Source organism: Oryctolagus cuniculus, chromosome 8 (assembly GCF_051225735.1).
Source record: "Oryctolagus cuniculus isolate XC-2025 breed Fujian yellow rabbit chromosome 8, ASM5122573v1, whole genome shotgun sequence".
NCBI lineage: Eukaryota > Metazoa > Chordata > Mammalia > Lagomorpha > Leporidae > Oryctolagus > Oryctolagus cuniculus.
The window spans coordinates 72,723,712-72,739,279 of NC_142874.1; the positions used below are offsets into that span (position 1 = coordinate 72,723,712).

Sequence of the window (15,568 nt, forward strand, 5' to 3'; positions counted from 1 at the left end):
GTGGGCATCACTTGTTAAATAGAAACTAAGAATTGCCAATATTTGTCTTTATTACAAACATTGTAAAGATCACATAAAGATGAATTTTATAATACTATCTTAAATACTATAGCAATTTAAAGTAAAACAGCTTTTCTTTAAAAATTACCTTTCAATCATATAAAATGAAAAATGAGACAATTATTAAAATCCCTAAGGACTTCTAAAGATTATATAGTACTTGGAAATATTATACAGTGGCATGAAGGGCTGTTGTTGTGGCATAGTGGGTAAGGCTGTCACCTTTGACTCTGGAGTCACATATGGGCACCAGTTTGTGTTCTGGCTCTCCACTTTTGATCCAGCTCCCTGTGAATGCACCCGGGAAAATGCCGAAGATGGCCCACGTGCTTGAGCCACAGCACCTATGTGAAAGACCTGGATGAAGTTCCTGGCCCAGCCCTGGCCATGGCAGCTATCTGGGGAGTGAACCAGTGGATGGAAGATCCCTCTCTCTGTCTCTCCCTCTCTCTTTGTGACTTACAAATAAATAAGTAAATCTTAAAAAAGAAAAAATAAAGTGCCATGAAAGGGGTTTGTGAATCCAAGTGGGAAAACATTGACGGTTCCTAAAAATCTGATCCAGCCGTAGAATACGCTTCATATTCCCCTCAAAAGGTTGTTTTCTAAAAAATAATTTCCACTTAATCCAGCTTTTATTATTTTGATTGTTTGTTAAAATGAAAATAAAAAAGTAGTAAAAATGATATCCATAGCACTTTCCCTAAGTTGTTAGCATGCATTGTCAGGGCCTGAGAAGGGACACAGAAAAATCATCCATGGGAGGAGCTGGTGCCCGCTGACTTAGCCCAGCCTTTATCAGTACCTTGCAATCCGAAGCCAGGAGCCAGGAGCCAGGAGCCTCTTCCAGGTCTCCCACGAAAGGGCAGGGACCCAAGGATTCAGCCATCTTCTACTGCTTTCCCAGGCCATAGCAGAGAGCTGGATTGGAAGTGGAACAGCCGGGTCTCGAACCAGCACCCATATGGGATGCTGGTGCTTCAGGCCAGGGCATTAACCCACTGAGCCACAACACCGGCCCCAAACAATTTTTGATGCATTTCTTAATACCCCTTTCACATAATTGTAATCATGTAATCCCCTGCTTTGTGTCCTCTTTTGCTATTTTCTGAATGCTTTCTAAATTGTTATATAGCCTTCATTATATTCCCTTTCAATGGCTATGTAATAGTCCACAAAGTGGATGGATCCACCATTTCCTATTTTTGGACAGTTAGGTCCCTATTTTAAATAATGCTTCAAATGACCTCTTACCTACTTTATCTTGTTTCCATAGACTGAGTATTCCCATCGGGACTACAGGGTGAAAATATAGCCACACATTCATAGGTATGGATACATATGGCTAAGCTGCTTTTGAAAAGCATCTTATGGTTTAAAATATCACAGCTGAGCACAAGTTTCCTTTACACAATATTGTGTCATCATTTACATTTTTTCTAATTTGAAAGGCAAAATGAAAAGTATTACGCTTTAATATTACTGATTACAAGGTAATAGATTTCAATGATTATTCAATATCTATTTTCTTTATGAATTATGTATGTTTTGTATTTGTTGTTGGAATTACTGTATTTCTTTTAATCATTAATTTCTATAAAATTTTCAAAGGTTAATTCTTTGCACATATTTTTCCCCTTTTGGCTTATCTTTAGATATCTTTGTGACACATCAGAATGTGTAATCTTCCTTTTTATGTCTCTTCTTTCCTCTTTAATTTCTTCTGACCTTTTGAGATCAGATGGTTCCTTTCTGCTGTGGGCTGAACTGTGTGACCCAGCACAGATGCTGAAGTTCTAACCTGGAGTATCTCAGATGTAGCTGGAGACAGTCTCTAAAGAGGTAAAGGATTTAAAATGAAGTCATTAGATTGGGCCCCAATCCAATATGACTGATGTCCACATAAAAAGAGGAGGAGATGAGACACAGATACAGGCAGAAGACCATGTGAGGATGCAGGGAGAATTTGACAACTTTCCACAACTAAGATTTTTCTGAAGAGATCTATTAACAAATGGGATTGTGTGTGTGTGTGTGTGTGTGTGTCTGTGTTTATGTTATACAGGGAAGTTACATTCTGATTTGCAATTAACTATTCAAAAAGTACCACTTGTTGAGTTCAGAAGAAATTTTATTCATGCACTTAATCGAAAACAACACATCTGAATAGATTGAATATGGAAGCAGATCTGAGACTCCTGCTGTCTACTACCAAGTTGCAAGGATTTGCACCCAAAACTGGTGCGTTTATTTATTTATTTTTTTAGCTTCTCATATAGGAAAAGCAACTAATTCTACATTACTCGTTTATTTTTTTTATTTGGAAAATATAGTTATGAAAACACTTATGTAATGGCTTTTTTATAAAATGTTTTCAGTTCTAATGTCTAAACCAGTGAATAGCGATAGATTATTCACATAACCAAAAGGTCTCTGAGGTCCTCAATAGATTTTTTTTTAAAGATTTACTTATGGGGTCGGCGCCGCGGCTCACTAGTCTAATCCTCTGCCTAGCGGCGCCGGCACACGGGGTTCTAGTCCCGGTTGGGGCGCCGGATTCTGTCCCGGTTGCCCCTCTTCCAGGCCAGGTCTCTGCTGTGGCCAGGGAGTGCAGTGGAGGATGGCCCAGGTGCTTGGGCCCTGCACCCCATGGGAGACCAGGAAAAGCACCTGGCTCCTGGCTCCTGCCATCAGATCAGCGCGGTGCGCCGGCCGCGGCGGCCATTGGAGGGTGAACCAACGGCAAAGAAAGACCTTTCTCTCTGTCTCTCTCTCTCTCACTGTCCACTCTGCCTGTCAAAAAATAAAAAAAAATAAAAAAAATAAAAAAAGATTTACTTATGTATTTGAAAGTCAGAGTTACAGATAGGCAGAGGTAGAGAGAGGTCTTCCCTCCTGGTTCACTCCCCAAACGGCCTCAACAGCTGGAGCTGCGCTGATCCGAAGCCAGGAGTCAGGAGTTTCCTCCAGGTCTTCCCATGAAAGTGCAGTGGTCCTAGGACTTGAGCCATCTTGTTCCGCTTTCCCAGGCCAGAGAGCTGGATCAGAAATGGAGCAGCCGGTTTCGAACCGCCGCGTGTAAGGGATGCTGGCACTGCAGGCGGGGGCTTTACTCGCTACCCCACAGCGCTGGACTCCTGAAAAGATTTTTTTTAAGCATTTGTAGAACTGCAGATGTCAGCTAACGCTTCATACGGTACAATCTAACTCCTGCGGGACGCCTTGCAGCGTCAAAGTGAACTAGGTCGCTAAAGCGAACTAGGTCAGCATCTGCCCGGGTTCCACATTAATGCTTCTCCTCAGACGGCTTAGCTCGGCGCAGCGGTGAGGGCGGAGCCAAGACTGCATCTCCGGTCTCTCTGGAAACCGCCCTTCCCCATCCACTGCATCTTGGTCTCCATTCCTTTCCGCCTCTGATTGGAGCGGGCTGTAAGTGGGCGGCCCTTCGGGTGAGGGGCGGGACTTCATTTTGTCTCGGGGCCAATCGCGTGAGCGTGCTTACGTCATGCCAGGCGCCGCTGCCCAGCCTCCCGGCCGGAGCTTTGTCTACAGAGGCCGTAGTAGCTGTTGTTGTCCTTTGGGCGGGACAAGGGCGGGTGCCTGGTTGCTGGCAGCCGGTGTCCCTCCTGTTTCTGTGTGGCGCTGTCCCATGAGTCCGTGTCACCGTCATGGATCTGGTTTTAAATCGTGCGGATTACGTACAGGTATAGACGAGCCCGCTCCCACAGGATTTTGTTCCTTTCACTGACGTCGTGGAGGGGTTGCCGGGAGCGGGTGCTGCCCACCGCCGTTCATATTCACAGGCAGCTCGGAGTGGTCTGGGAGGGTCTGCCGGGGCGTGGGAAGGGGCGGCATACCTCCCCGCGGGGCTGTCGCCTGCCTGGCCCTGACGCGATCGCATCCCAGTTTTCTTCCCGTGGCTCTTCTGCTCCCCGGCTGCCGCTGCCCGCGGTCCCCGAGTCTGCTGTCTCCCATCTCTACGCAGTCTCCTTTCCCAGGCTCCAGAGACTTGTTTCTTACTGTGAGCTGACCGCATCAGCCAGATCGTAATAAAAACCACAACCATTTTATTGAGCATCTGATCAATAGCTTAGCATATATAAATATTTAATCATCATAGTACATGCCAACATATGTAATATTATATATATATTTATATAAAGTCAACGTCAATTTATTGTTAAAGTCATGCCAAAAATGCTTAGCGGGTGCCGATGGTCACCTGCCACACTCGCACCAGGTTGTCTGTGTAGCCAGCAAACAGGGTCTGGCCATCAGCAGACCAGGCCAAAGAGGTACACTGGGGTGGCTCTGCCTTGCTGCTGGTACTAACTTACTGTTTCAGTTCATGTACGATGATCTTGTCTGCTAAGTCCTAGATCTTGATGCTAGGGCCTGTGGCAGCACATAGGTAATATTGTAAATGCCTACCCAGGGGCTCAGAGAAGGGAAATAATTCTTAACATTTATGGAGTTGCTGTTTGAATCAAAGGCTTGGAGTGCAGAACTGGTGGCTTTTCTGTTATCCACAGTGCCTTTTACGATTTCTTTCGGCCTTAGAACTGTCTATCCCAATTCCCTATCTCCTCCATTTTCAGCCATCCTATTTTAGCTAATGGTGGAAAAGTTTACCCAGTCTCCCTGGGAGTTATGCTAGGTACTTCTCACCTTAATATCTCCTATATCCAACCAGTCACTACACTGTGTTGCTTTCATCTCTCTAAGGTCTCTTCAGTCTTTCCTATTTTTCCCCATCTCTGTTACCCTCAGTTTGGTCTCTGGTCTTCTCTTACTTGGATAATTGATATAGCTTCCCAATTGAGTTCAAGGCTTCCAGCTTCACCTCCATCTTTCATGTCATTTGATAAATTGATATTTTAAAATACAAGTCTAAGCAGATTAAACTTTAATACTGGCTGAAGTACAGAGTAAAATCATATTCACATTTTTTCACACTGTGTTGTTTTCTCCATCTTCTCTCCCTTTAGTCTCATCCTCCTCCTCTAACTGTAGACCACTAAGTGACTTTTTTGTGCTGAACAAAGCATGCTGTTTCCATCCTGTGATTCTTTTGTAAAAATGTTCATTGTCAGTTAGATTAGATGTCATTGCCAAGAGCATGCTTGATACTTTGGCCCAAGTTTCTTTGTTACATTTTCAGTAAGTATAATTTGTTTCTAAAGATTTTAATCACTTTACAAAAAAATCGTCAACAACTGTGTGAAGTTGGAAAAGAAGGCTTCTAAAAATATTTTTTTCATGAAGCACTTTACCAATGTGTCATAAATTATTTTTGGCTTGAAACATTATGGTATAAACTTTACTATTTTGGGTGGTTCCATATGTTCTGTCTTGTGACATATTTTATTAAAAAGTCACTTCAATAAAAAAAAAGGCTCCCTATTATCTGAATCTAGGGTTCACCCATTCTCTTCTATGGTAGTTTCAAATTATAGTTTATCAGAAGACTTTCACTAGCTGACTGGTGTGTTTCTTTAGGTGGGAGTGACCTCTCAGAAGACTATGAAACTACTTCCTGCCTCAAGACATAGAGCAACACAAAAGGTACAGTGTAGATACTGCTTTCTTCACTTCTCCCTATCTCCCATAAAAGAGGGGCTCCTATTCTTTACTGGTAAATTATTCTTTTAAAAATGTTAGTGTTGGCTGGCGCCACGGCTTACTTGGCTAATCCTCTGCCTGCGGCACTGGCACCCTGAGTTCTAGTCCTGGTTAGGGTGCCGGATTCTGTCCTGGTTGTTCCTCTTCCAGTCCAGCTCTCTGCTGTGGCCCGGGAGGGCAGTGGAGGATGGCCCAAGTGCTTGGGTCCTGCACCCACATGGGAGACCAGGAAGAAACACCTGGCTCGTGGCTTCTGATCAGCACAGTGCGCCGGTTGTAGCGGCCATTTGGGGAGTGAACCAATGGAAGGAAGACCTTTGTCTGTCTTTCTATCACCGTCTATAACTCTGTCAAATAAAATTAAAAAAAAAATAATTAAAAGAGTAATTTGAACAGAAGACCAACTACCAAGGGACTTTTATAGACTGTCCTTTTCTTGGATATTAAAAATTATTATGTATGATTAGTAAATAATGTAAGTGACCTTGTTAAAAAATATTTACCAGAGAAGGAACATTAGACTAGTATTTAAGACACCCCACATTGGACTGTCTGGGTATGATTTCCAGCTCTGATTCCTGATTACAGCTTCTTGCTGATGAAGATCCAGCGAGGCAAAGTTGATGGTTTAAGTAATTGGGTTCCTGCCACCCAGGTGGAAAACATGTATTGTGTTCCTGAAACGTGTATTGTGTTCCTTGCTCCTGGCTGTGGTTCAGCTCAGCCATTGTTGCATCTTGGGAGTGAATAATAAATAGGAACTCCGTCTGTCTCTTTCTCTCTACCTCCCAAATAAATAAATAAAAACTGAAAAATAAAATCCTTACATCATTTTTATTCTTTTGTGTGTACCAGATTGTGTATTTGGAGAAAGAAATATAAAATAGGAATAGAGAAAATGCTTACTTTAAACTTTGTAATACTTTTTAAGAGTCATTAATTATTTTGATACCAAACTTTGTATTTAACAGTATTGATTATTTTTATTGAACTATTGGTCCCATGATTTCCATAAAACAATTATAATTTCTTGGTAGATTAGTTGGATATTTTAATAACTGTAAGATAAATACATTATCCTGATATATTAATATTTTATCATGATAAATTACAGATTTCTGATCATCACAGTCTACTCAAGCAATACTTTTCAAACTGTTTGGTCTTAAGACCCCTTTATACACTTAAATTATTGAGGACACCAAAGAATTTTTGTTTGTAGAGGTTACATCAACATTTGCTGTTTTAAAATTACAACTCTTAAATGTGTAAGATTTTCTTTTGGGGCTGTGTTGTGGTGGAATGGGTAAAGCTGCCACCTGCAATGCCGGCATCCTATGTGGGCTCTTGTGGAATCCTGGCTGCTCCACTTCCACTCCAACTCCCTGCTAATGTGTTTGCAAAAGCAGTGAAGGATGGCCCAAGTACTTGGACCCTTGCACTTATATGAGACACCCAGAAGAAGCTTCTGGCTGCTGCCTTCAGACTGTCCTAGCTCTGGCTGTTGCGACCATTTCGGGGGTGAACCAGTGGATGGAAGATCTCTCTGTCTCTCCCTCTCTATCTGTAACTCTGCCTTTCAAATAAATAAATAAATCTTAAAAAAAAAAAAAGATTGAGGCTAGCACTGTGGCTCAGGGGTTAACGCCCTGGCCTGCAGTGCCAGCATGCCACATGGGCGCCGGTTTGAGTCCTGGCTGCTCCACTTCCGATCCAGCTCTGCTGTGGCCTGGGAAAGCAGTAGAGGATGGCCCAAGACCTTGAACCCCTGCACCTGTGTGGGAGACCCGGAAGAAGCTCCTGGCTCCTGGCTTCGGATTGGCACAGCTCCAGCCATTGCAGCCAACTGGGGAGTGAACCATTGGATGGAAGACCTCTCTCTCTCTCTGCCTCTCCTCTCTCTGTGTAACTCTGTCAAATAAATAAATCAATCTTTAAAAAAAAAGATTTTATTTTGAAGATAATAATCCTATTTCATGTTGCATTTTTATGAAAAACAGCTATTTTTTAAAGCGAAGATTTTGATGTTTTATTTTTGAGAATTTTTTAATGTGTGGCATATACAAAGAAAGGTAGATGGTCATATCTGATTTCTGCATTCAATCTGTCAGGATATGTTGTTTTGGTTATAGTATATGAAGAAAATCCAACCTCAACAGATACATAGTTGAAAATAGGCATATTTAAATAGCTTTTCTAGTTAATTATGACTCTTCCTATTTGATATTACATGTAAACTTGATATATAGTAGTTGCACCATGGACTCTAAACCATATTGGTGAACTTTTCATACTTTGATACATTAAAATCATTGATTTTTTTCATGCATAATTTTATAGCATCTAGTAATACTTAAGATTGTTGGTTCATTGTTACATGTATCTTCTAATGTTGATATATTTTAGGATACAATTATAGAATATCAAATTTGTTAATATCCCTACTGATATCGTCAGAAAAGTTAAGAATTTTGAAGCTGTCAAATTCATAGTAGCAATACAAGTCTTCATTTTAAAGCTCATTTTTTGTTGTTGTTAAGATTTCTTTGTTTTATTTGAAAAGCAGAACTAGAAAGGGAGAGACAGAAATCCTCTATTGGCTGGTTCACTCCCCAGATGGCTGCAACGGCCGGTGCTGGGCCAGGCTAAAGCCGTAAGCCAGGAACTTCATCCAGTTCTCCCACTTGAGTGCAAAGGCCCAAGCACTTGGGACATCTTCCGCTGCTTTCCCAGGCACATTAGCAGATAGCTGGATCAGAAGTGGAACAACTGGGATTCAAACTTGCACCCATGTGGGAATGCCAGCATTGCAGGTGACAGCTTAAATGGCTGTGCCACAATGCTGGTCCCATAAAGTTCAAATTTTATCGTTGATGACAAATAATGTCAGCTGTTTTCCTTTGAAATGACAGACTTACTTTGGGTTTTAAAAAAATGTCTACCAAATACCAGATGTTAATAACAATAGTTTTTAGTCATTCTTTATTTCTCAAAAATTTGTTTCTTGAAAAATGCAGATAGTTTATCTCATTACTGAAACAATTAAAAAAAAACATAATTACACAATTGCTTTTCCTTAAAACTGCTTCAGTATTTAGAAGTGCTTTATATAACCAACGGCAAAAGGAAGACCTTTCTCTCTGTCTCTCTCTCTCTCTCACTGTCCACTCTGCCTGTCAAAATAAAATAAAATAAAATAAAACAATAAAAAAAAGAAGTGCTTTATGCATATTTCCTATTTTGTTACACTGAGTATTAAAAGGATATATAATCAGGCTGGCACCGCGGCTCAGTAGGCTAATCCTCCGCCTTGCAGCGCCAGCACACCCGGTTCTAGTCCCGGTTGCCCCTCTTCCAGGCCAGCTCTCTGCTATGGCCCGGGAGTGCAGTGGAGGATGGCCCAGGTCCTTGGCTCCTCCTGGCTTTGGATCAGTGCGATGCGCCGGCCACGGCAGCCATTGGAGTGTGAACCAATGGCAAAAAGGAAGACCTTTCTCTCTGTCTCTCTCTCTCTCACTATCCACTCTGCCTGTCCAAAAAAAAAAAAAAAAAAAAAAAAAAAAAGGATATATAATCAAGGGTTAAGATTTAATAAAATTAATAATTTTTATTGTTTCATTAAGGACATTCTTATGAGAAGCTGTATTTTTTTTCTGCTATCAAATAATAATGATGATTATTAGTGACCACTTTATACTCTGATGTTATTGCTGATTCTTGTCAGACACTGCCATTTTTACCCATTGTTTTTGCACCTTCATCACAAATATCAACCAAAAGGAAAAGGAAAATGAAGATTTATTATTATTTTTTAAAATAGTTTTTTTAAAATAGTTTTAACCTGTGACACCGTAGATTAAAGCCACGGCCTGCAGCGCCAGCATCCCCTACGGGCATCGGTTCGAGTCCTGACTGCTTCACTTCCCATCCAGCTCTCTACTTTGGCCTGGGAAAGCAGTGGAAGATGGTCCAAGACCTTGGGTCCCTGCACCCACATGGGAGACCTGTAAGAAGCTCATGGTCCTGGCTTCGGATCAGCTCAGCTCTGGCCATTGCAGTCATTTGGGGAGTGAACCAGCAGATGGAAGACCTCTCTCTCTCTCTGGCTCTACCTCTCTCTGTAACTCTGTCTTTCAAATAAATAAAATAAATCTTTAAAAAAAATAATTTTGACTTGTTAGCTCTCCTAAAACATTCTCATTTACCCCCAGAATTCCAGGGATCACACTTTGAGGATTCCTATTAATCAGCTACAATTTTATAAGTTCTTGGGATAGTATATTGTCAAAAAATTCAAATCTTAACTAGTCTTACTTATTTTTGTCTGAAAATAAATCTCTGACAATAACAAATATCTGTAAATCCCCTGAAAATGTGTGTCTAATTTTTTTATGAATGTTCCTTGTTCTTGGGAGATAGTACACAGCTGGTATCACACCAAGGGGTTTTTGTTCCCCAAGAAAGTTAAGAATTAGTGGCCCAAGAACATGTTCTGTGTATTGCCAGCCTTTTGATTTTTGAAATTGATTTTATACCCTAACATATATCAATTTTCTAATATTTTGTATGATTGAAAAGAATATGAATATTCTGATTCTTGAAATGAGTGATTTATTTATATAGGAACACAGTTCCCATTAAATACATGAGGAGACTTCAAAAAGTTAAAGGAGGGGCTGGTGCTGTGGCATAGTGAGTAAGGCTGCAGCCTATGGCACCCAGCTCCCCTGTTGCAGCCATTTGGGGAGTGAACCAGTGAATGGAAGATATCTCTGTCTGCCTCTTCATCTCTCTAACTCTGCCTTTCAAATAAATTAAAAAAATCTTAAAAAACAGTTAACAGGGGCTGGCGCTGTGGTGTAGCAGGTAAAGCTGCCGCCTGCCATGCCTTATATGGCATCCCATATGGATGCCAGTTCAAATTCCTGCTGCTCCACTTCTGATCCAGGTCTCTGCTTGTGGCCTGGGAAAGCAGTGGAAGATGGCCCAAGTGCTTGGGCCCCTGCACCAGCATGGGAGACCCGGAAGAAGTTCCTGGCTCCTGGCTTCGAAATGGTACAGCTCCGGTCATTGTGGCCAATTGGGGAGTGAACCAGCAGATGGAAGACCTCTCTCTCTCTCTGCCTCTCCTTCTCTCTGTGTGTAACTCGGACTTTCAAATTAAATAAATAAATCTTAAAAAAAAAAAAAACAGTTAACAGAAAACAGAATTAAAAGGTAAAAATATAACCTGTAGTTCTCAACATAAGCTCCATCAAGTTCAAGCTACTTTTGTAAGCAATATTACAGCCATTTAGTTCAACCTGAAAGAATGGAGGGTCCTGGAAATTTAATCATGTCAAAGCAGTCTTTTTTATTACTATTATTAACTGAAGGAAATGGGTACCCTTTAAAGATTTATTTTAAAGATATATTTTAAAGATTTATTTACTTATTTGAAAGAGTTACATAGAATGTGAGGCGGAGGCAGAGGCAGAGAGAGAAAAAAAAGAGAAAGGGAGAGAGAGCTTCCATCCACTGGTTTACTCTCCAAATGGCCACAGTGGCTGGGGCTGGATCAGGCTGAAGCCAGAAGCCAGGAGCTTCATCCAGGTCTTCTGTGTGTGTGCAGGAGCCTAAGGATTTGGGCCATCTTCTGCTTTCCCAGATACATTAGCAGGGAGCTGGATCAGAAGTGGAGCAGCTGGGACCTGAACTGGCACCCATATGGGATGCTGGTCCTGCAGGTAGCAACTTTACTGGCTACACCATAGTGCCAGTATCTCTCTCTCTCTCTCTTTCTCTCTCTCTCTCTCTCTCTCTCTCTCTCTCTATATATATATATATTTGTATATGTATATATATTTAGATTAGGAAATAAAAAGAAGTCAAAAGGATCCAAGTCAAGAATGTGAGGTTGATTCCTAATTATTTCCCATTAACAACTCAGAAAAATTGTTTGATGAAAGGAATAAGTAGGAGCATTGTTCTGGTAGATTTCTCTGGTGAAGCTTTTCTGAGCTAAACAAAAAAAAGTTTATGCTAACCTTTGGTTAGCTTTATCAGAACACTCTGTTAATAAGTATTCATTTTTTGGTCTTCCAAGAAGCCAACAAACAAAATTCCTTGAGCTTCCCAACAAATTGTTCCCATGATTTTGCTCATCACCAGTCCACTTTTGCTGTTATTGGACTACTTTCACCTCATCCTGGTAGCCATTGCTTTGATTTTGCTTTGTCTTCAGGATTGTACTGGTAAAACAATGTTTCAATTCTTGGTCTAGTTCTTTGAATAAATCTTTTATTTTAAAAGTTCTGCTCTTGACTGCAGCTGATCTAGATATAACAGTTTGGCCACTTGTTCACCAGAATGTTTGCTGCAGTTTAATTTTTAGCCAGGACTCAATAAGCTGAACCAGTTGAGGATCTATTATGTTGGCTATAATTTCTGATGTTAATTGTTAATCTTCAATTTGGGCACCAACAAGATTAATTTTTTGTCCCATATTGAATGGTCTGCTAGGTGCTTCATATTCAGTGTTATCTGGTCCCTTCTTAAATTATCCATTTGCAGATTGTTGATTTCTTTGTGGCATTGTTCCCATACATTTTTGTAAAACAACAACGATTTCACCATTCTTCCACATGAGCGTCATCATAAATTTGATGTTTTTGCTTTAGTTTAGCAGAATTCATTTTTCTGTGATAGAGGATCCTTTTTTTTTTTTTTAATTTGACAGAGTTAGACAGTGAGAGAGAGACAGAGAGAAAGGTCTTCCTTCCATTGGTTCACTCCCCAAATTCACTCCCTAAATGGCCTCCGTGGCCGGCACTGTGCTGAAGAGGATCCTTTCTAACTGGATCCTGTTCAGACAATTTATAAAAGGTTTATTTTGAAGCAAAATGTGAAATCCATGCATAATGTTTTTGTAACATGCATTTTCCATGAACTTTTTGAGGGTTCCTCAACTGTACATGCACACATAGAAACAGACACATGTATATTAGGTAAAAGGTAATTGTTTCTGTAATATCTTTTGTCTGCTTGATTATCTGTCTCTGAGAAAAAAGTGCTAAAATTTCGCTCTATGTTTATTTCAAAATAATCCACTGGCCATGTGTTAGTAATTGTTGAATGATGTTTTGTGTACTTATTCATTTGCTCAACATTTCCCATTAAAAAGGTTTTAGAGATTATTAAGCAGTTTGATCACAACCTTATTTGATAGTCTGCTATGAAAGTTAATTTAACTTTTGCTTTAGTTAAGAAAAAATTATTTTTGCCATTTTGGGCCATATGTTCTTAAATTAACCTTCTAAGAACAAAATAGGAGGGTAAGTTCATGGAAAAATGGAAATTAAAAGTTAATTTTGGAGGCCGGCGCCGTGGCTCACTTGGCTAATCCTCCTCCTGTGGCGCCGGCATCCAATATGGGCACCAGGTTCTAGTCCCAGTTGCTCCTCTTGCAGTCCAGCTCTCTGCCGTGGCCCGGGAAGGCAGTGGAGGAATGGCCCAGGTCCTTGGGCCCTGCACCCACATGGGAGACCAGGAGGAAGCACCTAGCTCCTGGCTTTGGATCGGCGTAGCGCCGGCCATAGTGGCCATTTGGGGGGTAAACCAATGGAAGGAAGACCTTTCTATCTCTCTCTCTCACTGTCTATAACTCTACCTGTCAAATAATAAATAAATACATTTAAGAAAAGTTAATTTTGGTGCAGAAGTTTTGAAATCCATGCATAATTTTCTCATAATATACATTTTTCATGAACTTTTTGGATACCTCTCATATGCATAAATTTCAAAAAAAATTTGCACTGAAATAAACGTTATTTTCTAATTCTATTTTCCGTGAATTTGAAGTTGCCAATAACTTTCATATTGATTCTTCATAGTTTCTCTTTTAGCCCTTTCTTACTCTTCAGAGGAATAAAGACTTTTTTTAAATTATTTTTATTTGAGAGGTAGAGTTACAGACAGAGAGGGAGAGACAGAGAGGTCTTTCACCTGCTGGTTCACTCCCCACATGGCTGCGATGGCTGTAGTTGAGCTGATCTGAAGCCAGGAGCCAGGAACTTCATTCTGGATCTTCCATGTGGGTGCAGGGCCCAAGCACTTGAGCCGTCTTCCACTGCTTTGCCAGGACACAAGCAGAGAGCTGGATCATAAAGAAGAGCATCTGGGACATGAAGCAGTGCCCATATGGGATGCTGGTGCTGCAGACAGAGGCTTAACCTACTATGCCACAGCTCTGGCTCCACGGAGGATTAGTTTTTGTGGGAGTTGTTTTCATAGATATTCTTACCTCTCTACTTTTTTTTTTTTTTTAAGATTTATTTATTTATTTGAAAGGCAAAGTTACAGAGAGGCAGAGGCAGAGAGACAGGTCTTCCATCCGCTAGGGCCCAAGGACTCGGACCCTCTTCCACCACTTTTCCAGGCCATGGCAGAGAGCTAGATGGAAAGTAGAGTAGCCAAGGGACTGGTGCTGTGGTGTAGTGGGTAAGGTTGCTGTTTACAGTGCCAGCATCCCATATGGGTGCCAGTTCAAGTCCTGGCTACTCTACATCCGATACAGCTCTCTGCTATGGCCTGGGAAAGCAGTAGAAGATGGCCCAAATCCTTGGGCCCCTGCACCCATGTGGGAGACCCGGAAGAAGCTCCTGGCTCCTGGTTTTGGATTGGTGCAGCTCCGGCCATTGCAGCCAAATGGGGAGTGAACCAGTGGATGGAAGACCTCTCTCTCTCTCTCTCTCTCTCTCTCTCTCTCTCTGCCTCTCCTTCTCTCTCTGTTTAACTCTGACTTTCAAATAGATAAATAAATCTATAAAAAAAAATAAAAAAAGGAAGTCAAGCAGCCGAGACTCAAACTGATAGTGCCCATATGGGATGCTGGCATTGCAGGTAGCGGCTTTACCCACTATAACAGAGCACCAGCTTCTGATCTATTTTTAAAGTCATAATTTATTTATTGAGAATCTTGCTTTTCTCATAAAGGACATAGTTATAATAATTTTGGATTCTCTTCAATCTATTACAGGTGGTTATTGGAGACAATGATGGGGTAGTTATGTGCTTTGGCATGAAGAAAGGAGAAACAGTGGTAAGTATAGCTTCAATGCAAGTGAGAAAAGCTTTTCTTTCTCTTCTTTTTACATTTATTTTACTGGGGGCCAGTGCTGTGGCATAGCGGGTAAAGCATCCGTTATGGGCACTGGTTCAAGTCCCAACTGCTCTATATTTGATCCAGCTCTCTGCTATGGCCTGGGAAAGCAGTAGAAGACTTGGGCCCCTGGATCCACATTGGTGGCCTGGAAGAAGCTCCTGGCTCCTGGCTTCAGATTGGCGCAGCTCTGGCCGTTGCAACCATCTGGGGAGTGGACCAGCGTGTGAAAGTCCTCTCTCTACCTCTCTGTAACTCTGCCTTTCAAATAAATAAATAAATCTTTAAAAATATTTACTTATTGAAAGGCAGTTATAGAGAGAGGGAGAGATATCTTCCATCTGTTGATTTACTCGCCAAGTGGCTGCAATGGCTCTGGATGGGCCAGCCTGAAGCCAGGAGCCAGAAGCTTCATCTGGTTTTCCTACATGGGTTCAGGGACCCAGGGACTTGGGCTGTCTTCTGCTGCTTTCCCAGGTGCATAATCAGGGTGCTGGGTCAGAAGTAGAGGGACTGGCACTCAAACTGGTGCCCTCAGGAAACATTGGTGTTCCAGGAGGCAACTTAACCTGCTACGCCATAAGACTAGCCCCCAACAAACTTTTCTAAATGAAATGTACTACTTGTTGAATACTCCTAGGTTAAAAATTTTTCTAAAATACAGACAAGGGAGAAGGGGTTGTGAAGGCCCACATGGGTGCAAGGGCCCAAGGACTTAGGCCATCTTCTACTGCTTTCTCAGGCCAT

General features: G+C 41.4%; 1 protein-coding gene across 5 annotated transcripts in view; it reads left to right on the top strand.

The window, feature by feature from the left end:
• Window positions 1–3,555: 3,555 nt before the first annotated feature.
• Window positions 3,556–15,568, top strand: part of BBS7 (Bardet-Biedl syndrome 7) — a 48,245-nt gene continuing 36,232 nt past the window's right edge. For all 5 annotated transcript variants that reach the window (XR_016212018.1, XR_016212019.1, XM_008267915.5 and 2 more), the window contains exons 1-3: window positions 3,556–3,764; window positions 5,560–5,625; window positions 14,699–14,761. Coding sequence is in view for 3 of the 5 variants with exons in the window: in XM_008267915.5 (XP_008266137.2) it covers window positions 3,729–3,764; window positions 5,560–5,625; window positions 14,699–14,761 (165 nt within the window). In the remaining 2 variants the exon portion in view is untranslated. The remainder of the gene's footprint in view (window positions 3,765–5,559; window positions 5,626–14,698; window positions 14,762–15,568) is intronic.